At 45.6% G+C, this 13,376-nt stretch overlaps 1 protein-coding gene across 1 annotated transcript in view; it reads right to left on the bottom strand.

Annotated features, from left to right (window-relative positions):
• The window catches only part of LOC136610703 (albumin-like), a 48,424-nt gene that overhangs the window by 18,274 nt on the left and 16,774 nt on the right, over window positions 1–13,376 (bottom strand). Inside the window, exons 2-5 of the mRNA XM_066589912.1 lie at window positions 3,666–3,729; window positions 3,420–3,552; window positions 2,615–2,820; window positions 2,112–2,253 (exon numbers count right to left, since the gene is read on the bottom strand). Coding sequence (XP_066446009.1) covers window positions 2,112–2,253; window positions 2,615–2,820; window positions 3,420–3,552; window positions 3,666–3,729 — 545 coding nt within the window. The remainder of the gene's footprint in view (window positions 1–2,111; window positions 2,254–2,614; window positions 2,821–3,419; window positions 3,553–3,665; window positions 3,730–13,376) is intronic.

Genomic DNA, 13,376 nt, shown 5'->3' with positions numbered 1-13,376 from the left:
CATCTTAATCTTTTTCTTTTATTGGCCAGTCTCAGATATGGCTTTTTCTTTGCCACTCTGCCCTGAAGCCCAAAATCCCGCAGCCGCCTCTTCACTGTAGATGTTGACACTGGTGTTTTGCGGGTACTATTTAATGAAGATGCCAGTTGGGTACCTGTGAGGCGTCTGTTTCTCAAACTAGAGACTCTAATGTGCTTATCTTCTTGCTTAGTTGTGCAACGCGGCCTCCCACTTCTTTTTCTACTCTGGTTAGAGCCTGTTTGTGCTGTCCTCTGAAGGGAGTAGTACACACCGTTGTAGGAAATCTTCAATTTCTTAGCAATTTCTCGCATGGAATAGCCTTCATTTCTAAGAACAAGAATAGACTGTCGAGTTTCAGATGAAAGTTCTCTTTTTCTGGCCATTTTGAGCGTTTAATTGACCCCACAAATGTGATGCTCCAGAAACTCAATCTGCTCACAGGAAGGTCAGTTTTGTAGCTTCTGTAACGAGCTAGACTGTTTTCAGATGTGTGAACATGATTGCACAAGGGTTTTCTAATCATCAATTAGCCTTCTGAGCCAATGAGCAAACACATTGTACCATTAGAACACTGGAGTGATAGTTGCTGGAAATGGGCCTCTATTCACCTTTGTAGATATTGCACAAAAAACCAGGCATTTGCAGCTAGAATAGTCATTTACCACATTAGCAATGTATAGAGTGCATTTGTTTAAAGTTAGGACTAGTTTAAAGTTATCTTCATTGAAAAGTACAGTGCTTTTCCTTCAAAAATAAGGACATTTCAATGTGACCCCAAACTTTTGAACGGTAGTGTATATACTCACCTTGTCCCTGCAGCCGGAGTTCAGCTGCGGCCGGCCAGCAGTTCTCCTGAACTGCTCTCCGTAGCATTCAGCAGGCGGGGATCTAAAATCCCCGCCTACTGAATGGGCTGCCTCTGATTGGTCACAGCCCTCACCAATCAGAGGCAGCTCTCACTCACAGCTTCATGAATGGGTGAGTGAGTGCTGCCTCTGATTGGCTCAGCGCAAGGACCAATCAGGGGCTCCTCTCAGCTATTCAATGGGCGAACATCGTTCTTCTCTGCCACAGCTGTTACAGCTGTGGCAGAGGAGAATGATCTTTGTAGTATATGTTCTTAATGGGGTCAGCGCTGCTGGCGCCGGCCCCATTGAGCGCATATATCAAAACACAAGGAATCACAGATCGCAGATAGGCGCGATCTGTGATTCCTCGTGTCTGATGGCCGTTTTGCTGCGACAATAAACGTGGCTAGGTGCAGATTTTTCCGGCGATTTTTCAGCCCGGTCACGCGACTTGCGGATGCGCATCCGTCATGCGATCCGCAAATTGCGGCAAAAAACGGTTGTCTGACCGAGGTCTCAGACATACTCCATGTAAACTATCCACAGAGCGTCTCTATAGGTGCTTTCACATCTGCATTTGGAGTTCCGTTTTCTGGCTCCATTAATGGAGCAGGAAAGAGGAATCCCCTGGCTAAAGAGATCTGTCTTATGACATATCTGAATAGCGTCAAATGGGCTCCATTAACTTTAATGGTGTTTGTTTGGTCTCCGTCCAACAGTCTGGCACTTCACTGGACGAAAAAGTCTTGCGTGCGGGACTTTTTCTTCCAGCATCTGTGCCAGATATCTGCGACATACCCTCTGAATGGAGGTTCCAGTGCAAATGTGAAAGCTACCTATTATCAGAGATATCACATCACCTTTCCTTGACTGAATTGCTACAAAGATTACATTATAAAGTGAGACCATCTGCTGCCAGGATTACACAGTAATAAAGATTACATTATAAAGTGAGCCCATCTACAGCCAAGATCACCTAGTAGCAAGGATTACAATATAAATTGAGCCCATCTACTGCCAGGACCGAACAGTGACAAAGATACAGAGAAGAAATAAAAAGATATAGATTTGAGAATATAGATAACTAGATATATTCTGAAACCATATTTATTTGCTCGTGTTCTCTTGTTTCCTAGATGTGGTCTGTTAGGTGAATGAAGATTATATATATATATATATATATATATATATATATATATACACACATAATGTTATTATACTGTAAGAATTTGCATACCGCACCTTAGTATCAAAGCATGTCTCTTTTTCTTTCTTACTTTCGTGAGCACAGCATATTGTGATAATATTGTCATATTGGCCAGCAAGTCCTATAACTGCTGTGGGGGGCATACTTGAGTGTCTCGTAGCAATTTCATCAACGTATCTGAAAATGTACAAACCATACAGTTACTATAGTGGGAACAGACATCTATACTCTAGAAGACATTTTCTACCTTCTTCTGTCCGAAGCAGCTCAGCATCCGGGATCAAAACTGAAAAAGGGCTAATTGGCTTCTGCCTCTTGGTGTTTTTTGCCTTCCTCTGGATCAACAACATAGGAGGATAACCAGGCTGAACTAGATGGACATTGTCTTCATTCGGCCTTACATACTATGTTACTAAGGTTTCATCACCATATACTGACATGTATGCATCTTTCAATCTTCTTACTGTTAGTAGGTTGTGGACATGTTAGTAGGTGGTGGATCAAGAAAGGCTTTAAGCTTCTCAATGTAACCACTTACTTCCGAACAGCACGCTCATGGTTATTCTTGTGTTCTGTACAGGCAGCATCAACATCTGGTCTTTTATGTGGCTCTTTTTCAATATTTCTGTGTTCACGGAAGCACTGTACTCTCTCTGGATCTTGCTTGGCACAGCAGTCAACAGACCAGGGATAACGTTCGCTCAAATGTGGAGCTTTACAAACACGATCAAGGAACAGAGTTTGCTGTAAAGGCACAAGAAGTCAGACAGTGTAGGGCATTTGTAGAAAACCATCTCTTTAGAATGGGATATATATTTGGTGATTTTGGAGTATGTGTGGCTGAGATCCTATATATCAGCTTTGTGCAGCCAATGTTTTCATATTGGAGGTGGGTGCAGCCACAAACAGTTTGGTACACTGCTTGCACCAGTTTGGCTTCCATAGCCAGACAAAGATGGACAGAAAAATGCTGCATGAAAAGCGTTTCTGTCCGACATAGGTCAGGATGAAAACTGATGCACTGGATGCCATGAACTAATCTACAGAAAACTATGGGATCAGTTCTGGCATGAGCTTCTCTCCAGTGTTGTACTGCAATGCCAGGGGAACAAGGCCAGAATGCTCGATAAATTGGAACCCTATTCAAAAAAACATTTCCACATCATTGATATTTCTCTCCGTATAGAGGCTGACTGCTTGTGGCAATGAAGGTTATTCCATGGACACTGGCGCCAATTCCTACATGGAAGTCTACTTTGAATTTGCTTATGTTCATAATCTACAAGTTGAGTCTGGTAATGTAAAAGGTACACTATGGCGTTATCACTAGTAAATGTTCATACTATTGGTTTCTTGCATTCCTCATCTTTTTCATGATCTGCACAATGTTGAGCAAAGGTGGTGATTTCCTTTGTCAGTTTCTCAAGTTCTTCCGGTGAACTTTTCTGGAGGTTCTGAGCGAGCACAACCTCTAATCTACAAAATAACAATATACAATTAAAGAATCTGCTTATATATAACACAGTGGAGCAAAACTAAAAAGACAGATAACTGGCAGAAAACAGAGAAAGATTGTCACTAGTACTTACAGGTGATTAAAGTTAAGCCCGCCTACGGCAAGATATATTCTACCAACATGCCGGGAATGATCCTCTATACAAAATGTAAAAACAGGGAAGGAATGAATTATATTTCCGCATATCCAAAAAAAATCCAGAAAATCACATTGTCTAAATTATATATATTTATTTGCATTTTGCACAAAGCAATAAGTATTTGATCCCCTACCAACCATTAAGAGTTCCAGCTCCTCCAGACCAGTTAGATACTCCTAATCAACTCGTTACCTGCATTAAAGACAGCTGACTTAAATGGTCACCTGTATAAAAGACTTCTGTCCACAGACTCAATTAATCAGTCAGATTCTAACCTCTACAACATGGGCAAGACCAAAGAGCTTTCTAAGGATGTCAGGGACAAAATCATAGACCTGCACAAGGTGGGAATGGGCTACAAAACTATAAGTAAGATGCTGGGTGAGAAGGAGACAACTGTTGGTGCAATAGTAAGAAAATGGAAGACATACAAAATGACTTTCAATTGGCATCAATCTGGGGCTCCATGCAAAATCTCACCTCGTGGGGTATCCTTGATCATGAGGAAGGTAAGAAATCAGCCTAAAACTACAGTGCAGTGCTCAAGAAGACACATGTGCAGCCCGTCTAAAGTTTGCAAATCAACGCCTGGATGATTCTGAGAGTGATTAGGAGAAGGTGCTGTGGTCAGATGAGACAAAAATTGAGCTCTTTGGCGTTAACTAAACTCGTCGTGTTTGGAGGAAGAAAAATGCTGCCTGTGACCCAAAGAACACCGTCCCCACTGTCAAGCATGAAAGTGGAAACATTTTGTTTTGGGGATGTTTCTCTGCTAAGGGCAGTGGACTACTTCACCACATCAATGGGAGAATGGATGGAGCCATGTACCATAAAATCCTGAGTGACAACCTCCTTCCCTCCACCAGGACAATAAAAATGGGCCATGGCACGACACTGACCCAAAACATACAGCCAAGGCAACAAAGGAGTGGCTCAAAAAGAAGCACATTAAGGTCATGGAGTGGCCTGGCCAGTCTCCAGACCTTAATCTCATAGAAAACTTATGGAGGGAGCTGAAGATCAGAGTTGCCAGGCGACTGCCTCGAAATCTTAAAGATTTAGAGATGATCTGCAAAGAGGAGTGGACCAAAATTCCTCTGACATGTGCGCAAACCTCATCATCAATTCCAAAAACCGTCTGACTGCTGTGTTTGGCAACAAGGGTTTTGCCACCAAGTATTAACCCCTTGAGTGGCACGCTCGGAAATTTTCCGGAAGGAGCTCCACTGCCCATAGCGATATAGCCCGGAAGATTTCTGGGCTATATATCACTATGGGAGCTGCAAAGCACAATGCCATAAGCTGTGGAATTGTGCTCTGCCTGCACAGACCCACACAGAGCAGTTCAGGATTTTGAAATAAGAAGCAGGGAGATATTGCCGATCTGCCAGCAATCTCCCACTTTTAATTTCAAACTCCTGCACTAGTTTGTTTACAGTTGCTATAGAGACCATCGGCTTGTCAGAAGCAAGCCTATGGTCTCTGTGGTCGGGAGAGCTGGTGCTTGGCTGTCAGAGGACAGCCAGGCACCAGCTCTTACAGCAGAGATCAGAGAAAACCTCCGATCTCTGCTGTCTTAACCCTTTAAATGCTGCAGTCTATGTGGACCCTGGAAGGTGATCAGGGGATCCTGATGGGTCTCTGTGAAAGTCCCCTAAAGGGACAAACAAAAAAAAAGTTAAAAAAAGTAAAAAAAATTATTAAAAAAATAAAAAACAAAAACACTTGTCTCCCTTTAGTTTGTAAAAAAATAAAAATAAAATTACACATGTGGTATCCTTGCGTAATAATGACACAGAGAAGGAAGTTAGTACATTATTTAACCCCTTAATGACACAGACCCTTTTTTTCTTTTTTCCCCTTTTCTTTTTTTCCTCCCCCTGTTTAAAAAATCATAACTCTATTATTTATCCATCGATGTTGCTGTATGAAAGCTTGTTTTTTGCGGAACGAGTTATATTTTTCAATGGTGCTGTTTAAAGTACCATATAATGTATTGAAAAACTTTTACAAAATTCTAACTGGAGTAAAATGAAAAATAAAAACTGACATTCCGCCATCTTTCAGTGTGTTTTGTTTCTACGGCACACAAACTGCAACAAAAATGACATGACCCTTATTCTATGGGCCAGTACGATTACTACGATACCAAAATTGTATGTTTTTTTATGCTGTACTTGTATTTTTTTTCAAAGTCATTTAATTTTTTTAAATTATTTTCTGCTGCATTTTTTTGCGCGCAATAACTTTTCTATTTTTCCATCGACATACTTGAGCAAGGGCTCATTTTTTGCGGGATGTCCTGTAGTTTGCGTTAGTACTAATTTAGAATACATACGACTTTTTGATCGCTTTTTATTGCATTTTTCTGGGAGACAGGGTGACGGAAAAAGTGCATTTGTGGCGATCTTTTTTTTTTCGGAATACGTTTACCGTGTGGGGTAAATAATGCACTACTTCGATAGATTGGACATTTACGGACACAATGATACCAAATATGTATTTTTATTAGAGATGAGCGAGCACCAAAATGCTCGGGTGCTCGTTATTCGGGACGAACTTTTCGCGATGCTCGAGGGTTCGTTTCGAGTAACGAACCCCATTGAAGTCAATGGGCGACCCGAGCATTTTTGTATTTCGCCGATGCTCGCTAAGGTTTCCTTGTGTGAAAATCTGGGCAATTCAAGAAAGTGATGGGAACGACACAGCAACGGATAGGGCAGGCGAGGGGCTACATGTTGGGCTGCATCTCAAGTTCCCAGGTCCCACTATTAAGCCACAATAGCGGCAAGAGTGGGGCCCCCCCCTCCCAAAAACTTTTACTTCTGAAAAGCCCTCATTAGCATGGCATACCTTAGCTAAGCACCACACTACCTCCAACAAAGCACAATCACTGCCTGCATGACACTCCACTGCCACTTCTCCTGTGTTACATGCTGCCCAACCGCCCCCCCTCCCCCCCACAGCGCACACCAAGGTGTCCCTGCGCAGCCTTCAGCTGCCCTAATGCCTCACCACCCTCATGTCTATTTAGAAGTGCGTCTGCCATGAGGAGGAACCGCAGGCACACACTGCAGAGGTTGGCACGGCTAGGCAGCGACCCTCTTTAAAAGGGGCGGGGCGATAGCCCACAATGCTGTACAGAAGCAATGAGAAATAGAATCCTGTGCCACCGCCATCAGGAGCTGCACACGTGGGCATAGCAATGGGGAACCTATGTGTCACACACTATTCATTCTGTCAAGGTGTCTCTGCATGCCCCAGTCAGACCGGGCTTTTTAATTCATAGACACAGGCAGGTACAACTCCCTATTGTGAAGTCCCTGTCGACCGACAGCATGGGTGGCTTCCTGGAACCCACCGGCGGTACATAAAAATATCCCATTGCAGTGCCCAACACAGCTGAGGTAGTAATGTCGTGCTTAATGCAGGTGGGCTTCGGCCCACACTGCATGCCCCAGTCTGATTGGGGTTCTTTACAAGTGGACAGATGTAGGTTAAACTCCGTGTGCACCTACAGCATGGGTGGCTCCCTGGAACCCACCAGCGATACACAAAAATATCCCATTGCATTGCCCAACACAGCGGATGTGATGTCAGCTGTAATGCAGGTGGGCTAAAAATTCATTTGATTACACTGTAGGCGAGGGCCCACAAAAATTGCTGTATCAACAGTACTAATGTACATCCAAAAAATTGGCCATGGCCAACCAAGAGGGCAGGTGAAACCCATTAATCGCTTTGGTTAATGTGGCTTAAGTGGTAACTAGGCCTGGAGGCAGCCCAGTTTAACGAAAAATTGGTTCAAGTTAAAGTTTCAACGCTTTTAAGAGCATTGAAACATATAAAAATTGTTTAGAAAAATTATATGAGTGAGCCTTGTGGCCCTAAGAAAAATTGCCCGTTCAGCGTGATTACGTGAGGTTTCAGGAGGAGGAGCAGGAGGAGGAGGAGGAATATTAGACACAGATTGATGAAGCAGAAATGTCCCCGTTTTGGATGGTGAGAGAGAACGTAGCTTCCATCCGCGGGTGCAGCCTACGTATTGCTTACGTATCGCTGCTGTCCGCTGGTGGAGAAGAGAAGTCTGGGGAAATCCAGGCTTTGTTTATCTTGATGAGTGTAAGCCTGTCGGCACTGTCGGTTGACAGGTGGGTACGCTTATCCGTGATGATTCCCCCAGCCACACTAAACACACTCTCTGACAAGACGCTAGCCGCAGGACAAGCAAGCACCTCCAGAGCATACAGCGCGAGTTCAGGCCATGTGTCCAGCTTCGACACCCAGTAGTTGTAGGGGGCAGAGGCGTCACGGAGGACGGTCGTGCGATCGGCTACGTACTCCCTCACCATCCTTTTACAGTGCTCCCGCCGACTCAGCCTTGACTGGGGAGCGGTGACACAGTCTTGCTGGGGAGCCATAAAGCTGGCAAAGGCCTTGGGGAAAGTTCCCCTGCCTGCGCTGTACATGCTGCCTGATCTCTGCGCCTCCCCTGCTACCTGGCCCTCGGAACTGCGCCTTCTGCCACTAGCGCTGTCGGATGGGAAGTTTACCATCAGTTTGTCCACCAGCGCCCTGTGGTATAGCATCATTCTCGAACCCCTTTCCTCTTCGGGAATGAGAGTGCAAAGGCTCTCCTTATACCGTGGATCGAGCAGTGTGTACACCCAGTAATCCGTAGTGGCCAGAATGCGTGTAATGCGAGGGTCACGAGAAAGGCATCCTAACATGAAGTCAGCCATGTGTGCCAGGGTACCTGTACGCAACACATGGCTGTCCTCACTAGGAAGATCACTTTCAGGATCCTCCTCCTCTTCCTCTTCCTCCTCCTCAGGCCATACACGCTGAAAGGATGACAGCCCAGCAGCATGTGTACCCTCACCAGTGGGCCAAGCTGTCTCTTCCCCCTCCTCCTCATCCTCCTCATGCTCCTCCTCCTCCTCCTCAACGCGCTGAGATATAGACAGGCGGGTGCTCTGACTATCCAGCGACATACTGTCTTCCCCCGGCTCTGTTTCCGAGCGCAAAACGTCTGCCTTTATGCTTTGCAGGGAACTTCTCAAGATGCATAGCAGAGGAATGGTGACGCTAATGATTGCAGCATCGCCGCTCACCACCTGGGTAGACTCCTCAAATTTTCCAAGGACCTGGCAGATGGCTGCCAACCAGGGCCACTCTTCTGTAAATAATTGAGGAGGCTGACTCCCACTGCGCCGCGCAAGTTGGAGTTGGTATTCCACTATAGCTCTACGCTGCTCATAGAGTCTGGCCAACATGTGGAGCGTAGAGTTCCACTGTGTGGGCACGTCGCACAGCAATCGGTGCACTGGCAGATTAAACCTATGTTGCAGTGTCCGCAGGGTGGCAGCGTGCGTGTGGGATTTGCGGAAATGTGCGCAGAGCTGGCGCACCTTTCTGAGCAGGTATGACAAGTGGGGGTAGCTTTTCAGAAAGCGCTGAACCACCAAATTAAACACATGGGCCAGGCATGGCACGTGCATGAGGCTGCCGAGCTGCAGAGCCGCCACCAGCTTACGGCCGTTGTCACACACGACCATGCCCGGTTGGAGGCTCAGCGGCGCAAGCCAGTGGTCGGTCTGCTCTGTCAGACCCTGCAGCAGTTCGTGGGCCGTGTGCCTCTTCTCTCCTAAGCTGAGTAGTTTCAGCACGGCCTGCTGACGCTTGCCCACCGCTGTGCTGCCACGCCGCGTGACACCGACTGCTGGCGACGTGCTGCTGACACATCTTGATTGCGAGACAGAGGTTGCGTTGGAGGAGGAGGAGGAAGGTGCTTTAGTGGAGGAAGCATACACCGCCGCAGATACCACCACCGAGCTGTGGCCCGCAATTCTGGGGGGTGGGTAGGACGTGAGCGGTCCCAGGCTCTGACTCTGTCCCAGCCTCCACTAAATTCACCCAATGTGCCATCAGGGAGATATAGTGGCCCTGCCCGCCTGTGCTTGTCCACGTGTCCATTGTTAAGTGGACCTTGGGAGTAACCGCGTTGGTGAGGGCGCGTACAATGTTGCGGGAGACGTGGTCGTGCAGGGCTGGGACGGCACATCGGGAAAAGTAGTGGCGACTGGGAACCGAGTAGCGCGGGGCAGCCGCCGCCATCATGCTTTTGAAAGCCTCCGTTTCCACAAGCCTATACGGCAGCATCTCTAGGCTGATCAATTTTGCAATGTGCACGTTTAACGCTTGAGCGTGCGGGTTAGTGGCGTCGTACTTGCGCTTGCGCTCAAACTGTGGCACTAGCGACGTCTGGACGCTGCGCTGAGAGACATTGCTGGATGGGGCCGAGGACAGCGGAGGTGAGGGTGTGGGTGCAGGCCAGGAGACGGTAGTGCCTGTGTCCTCAGAGGGGGGTTGGATCTCAGTGGCAGGTTGGGGCACAGGGGGAGAGGCAGTGGTGCAAACCGGAGGCGGTGAACAGGCATCGTCCCACCTTGTGGGGTGCTTGGCCATCATATGCCTGCGCATGCTGTTGGTGGTGCCTCCCCAGCTGATCTTGGCGCGACAAAGGTTGCACACCACTGTTCGTCGGTCGTCAGGCGTCTCTCTGTGAAAAACTGCCACACCGTAGAGCACCTCGGCCTCTGCAGGGTGGCATGGCGCGAGGGGGCGCTTTGGGAAACAGTTGGTGGATTATTCGGTCTGGCCTTGCCTCTACCCCTGGCCACCGCACTGGCTCGGCCTGTGCCCACACCCTCACTTGGCCCTCCGCATCCTCGGCCGCGTCCACGTCCTCTAGGCCTACCCCTACCCCTCAGCATGCTGTATTACCAGTGATTTGATTTCCCAGGCAGGAAAGAAATTGGCGCAAGGCTGCACTCAACCGTAGCTGGTTGCGTCTGATTTTTTTACGTTCTCCACGCAGCACAGACGTACCCAGAGCCCTTAGGACTGACACAGGCAGGGCAAATATACTTTCTTCCCTTTTGTTTAAAAGGATAGGCCCACTGCGTCTATTCACTGAATAATAAGTTTAATAACTGTGTTGCGGCTCTGCAAAACTGTCACAGAACTTTACTGTTGCAGAGTTACTAACTGTGGCAGAGCAGGTATTTCCCAGGCAGGAAAGAAATTGGCGCAAGGCTGCACTCAACCGTAGCTGGTTGCGTCTGATTTTTTTACGTTCTCCACGCAGCACAGACGTACCCAGAGCCCTTAGGACTGACACAGGCAGGGCAAATATACTTTCTTCCCTTTTGTTTAAAAGGATAGGCCCACTGCGTCTATTCACTGAATAATAAGTTTAATAACTGTGTTGCGGCCCTGCAAAACTGTCACAGAACTTTACTGTTGCAAAGTTACTAACTGTGGCAGAGCAGGTATTTCCCAGGCAGGAAAGAAATTGGCGCAAGGCTGCACTCAACCGTAGCTGGTTGCGTCTGATTTTTTTACGTTCTCCACGCAGCACACACGTACCCAGAGCCCTTAGGACTGACACAGGCAGGCCAAATAGAATTTTTTCCATGCTTTTTACAAGGAACACCCACACTGCGTCTATTCAATGAATAATGTATGTCTTCTGGCCCTGCCTACACAATTCTATCCCTGTAGTATTAATGCCGGGTGCAATACTCTGCACAGCCGGTTTTGAGAAAAAAATAAAAATATGCAACACTGCTAACAGCAGCCTGGACAGTACTGCACACGGATAGATGTGGCCCTAGAAAGGACCGTTGGGGTTCTTGAAGCCTACACTAACTCCTAACACTCTCCCTGCCTAACCCCCACTTCTGTCCCTATTGCAGGGCGCAATGCTCTGCAGATCCAATTTTGGAAAGAAAAAAAAATACTGTGCTAACACAGTACTGCACACTAGTAGATGTGGCCCTAAGAAGGGCCGTTGGGGTTCTTGAAGCCTACACTAACTCCTAACGCTCTCCCTACAGCAGCTCCAGCACGATAGTACTTTCCCTCAGCTAAGTCACAAGGCATGTGTGGCGAGCCGCGGGAGGGGCCGATTTTTATACTCGGGTGACATCAGATCTCCCCAGCCACTCACAGCAGGGGGGTGGTATAGGGCTTGAACGTCACAGGGGGAAGTTGTAATGCCTTCCCTGTCTTTCAATTGGCCAGAAAAGCGCGCTAACGTCTCAGAGAGGAAACTGAAAGTAACCAGAACACCGCGTGGTACTCGTTACGAGTAACGAGCATCCCGAACACCCTAATATTCGCACGAATATCAAGCTCGGACTAGTACGTTCGCTCATCTCTAATTTTTATTTTATGATTTAGATTTTTTTTTATTATAGATATGAAAAAAGAAGGGTGATTTTAACTTTTATTACTTTTTTTTAAGTGTGAAAAAGTCGTGAAAAAGAAAAAAACTATTATAATTTGGTATTGGCATAATCGCACTGGCCTGTAGAATTACTTTAATACATTATTTATACTGCTCAGAGAATGCTGGGAAAAAAACATGCCAGAATTACTGATTTTGTTAATCTTGCCACTTGACAAAATGGAATTAAAAGTGATAAAAATTTTACATTTTCCAAAAAAAATAGATAAATAAAGACTAGAGTTCACTCTGCAAAAAAAACAAGCCCTTCTAGAGGTCTGGCAATGGAAAAAAAAATATTACGGCTCTTGGAATGTGGCGACACAAAAGCAAACCATTAAGAAAAGAAAATGTTTTAAATATACAAAAATAGCAAAACATAAAAAAACTGTATAAACTTGGTATCGCCGGAATCATGTTGACTCAGAGAATAATGTTATCACATTCATTATTCTGCACACTGAACGCCGTAAAAATGAGATCCAAAAAACAAATGAAAGAATTTCTTTTTCCCCCAATCTCCCCACAATTTTTTTTACAAAAGTTATGCAATACATTATATATACCCAAAAATGATGCCATCAAAAACTACAACTTGTCCCGCAAAAAACAAGCCCTCATATGGCTGTGTCAATGGAAAAATGAAAAGGTTATGGCTCTTGGAACGCGACTGGAAAATTAGTTAAATTAAATGATTGGCCCATTTAAAAAAACTGCCCTGGTGGGTCTGACAGAGTGGTAAGAAACCCGCCACTCAAGGGGTTAAGTCTTGTTTGCCAGAGGGATCAAATTCTTATTTCTCTGTGCAAAACGCAAATAAATATATATAATTTAGACAATGTGATTTTCTGTGTTTCTTTTTGGATATTCTATCTCTCACTGTTAAAATTAACCTACCCTAAAAATTATAGACTGTTCATGTCTTTGACAGTGGGCAAACTTACAAAGTCAGCAAGAGATCAAATTATTATTTCCTTCTATATATATATATATATATATATATATATATATATATATATATATATATATATATATATATATATATATAAATAATTTGCTTATACATTATGGTTCTGATTAGCTGTTAACTTGACATCAACATCGAATGCTCCATCACTGGTTTCCATGAAAATCATGGATGAAATAGCACTGCATGCAGCGGCATTACATCTGTTAAAATACCAGAGTGCATAAAGGCGCTGAGCAGTACCGATTACAGTGAATGGATTCCATTTGGTAGCGTTTGGGTCCGGTATGTTCAGGATCCAGCACTTCTCCTCTTGCTGTTGTTCAGCTCCTGGAATCGAGCTGAATAACGAAGGGCCGTCATGCAACTGTGAACAAGCTCGTAA

Source organism: Eleutherodactylus coqui, chromosome 2, assembly GCF_035609145.1.
Source record: "Eleutherodactylus coqui strain aEleCoq1 chromosome 2, aEleCoq1.hap1, whole genome shotgun sequence".
Taxonomy (NCBI): domain Eukaryota; kingdom Metazoa; phylum Chordata; class Amphibia; order Anura; family Eleutherodactylidae; genus Eleutherodactylus; species Eleutherodactylus coqui.
This window is presented reverse-complemented; position numbering and strand designations above follow the sequence as displayed.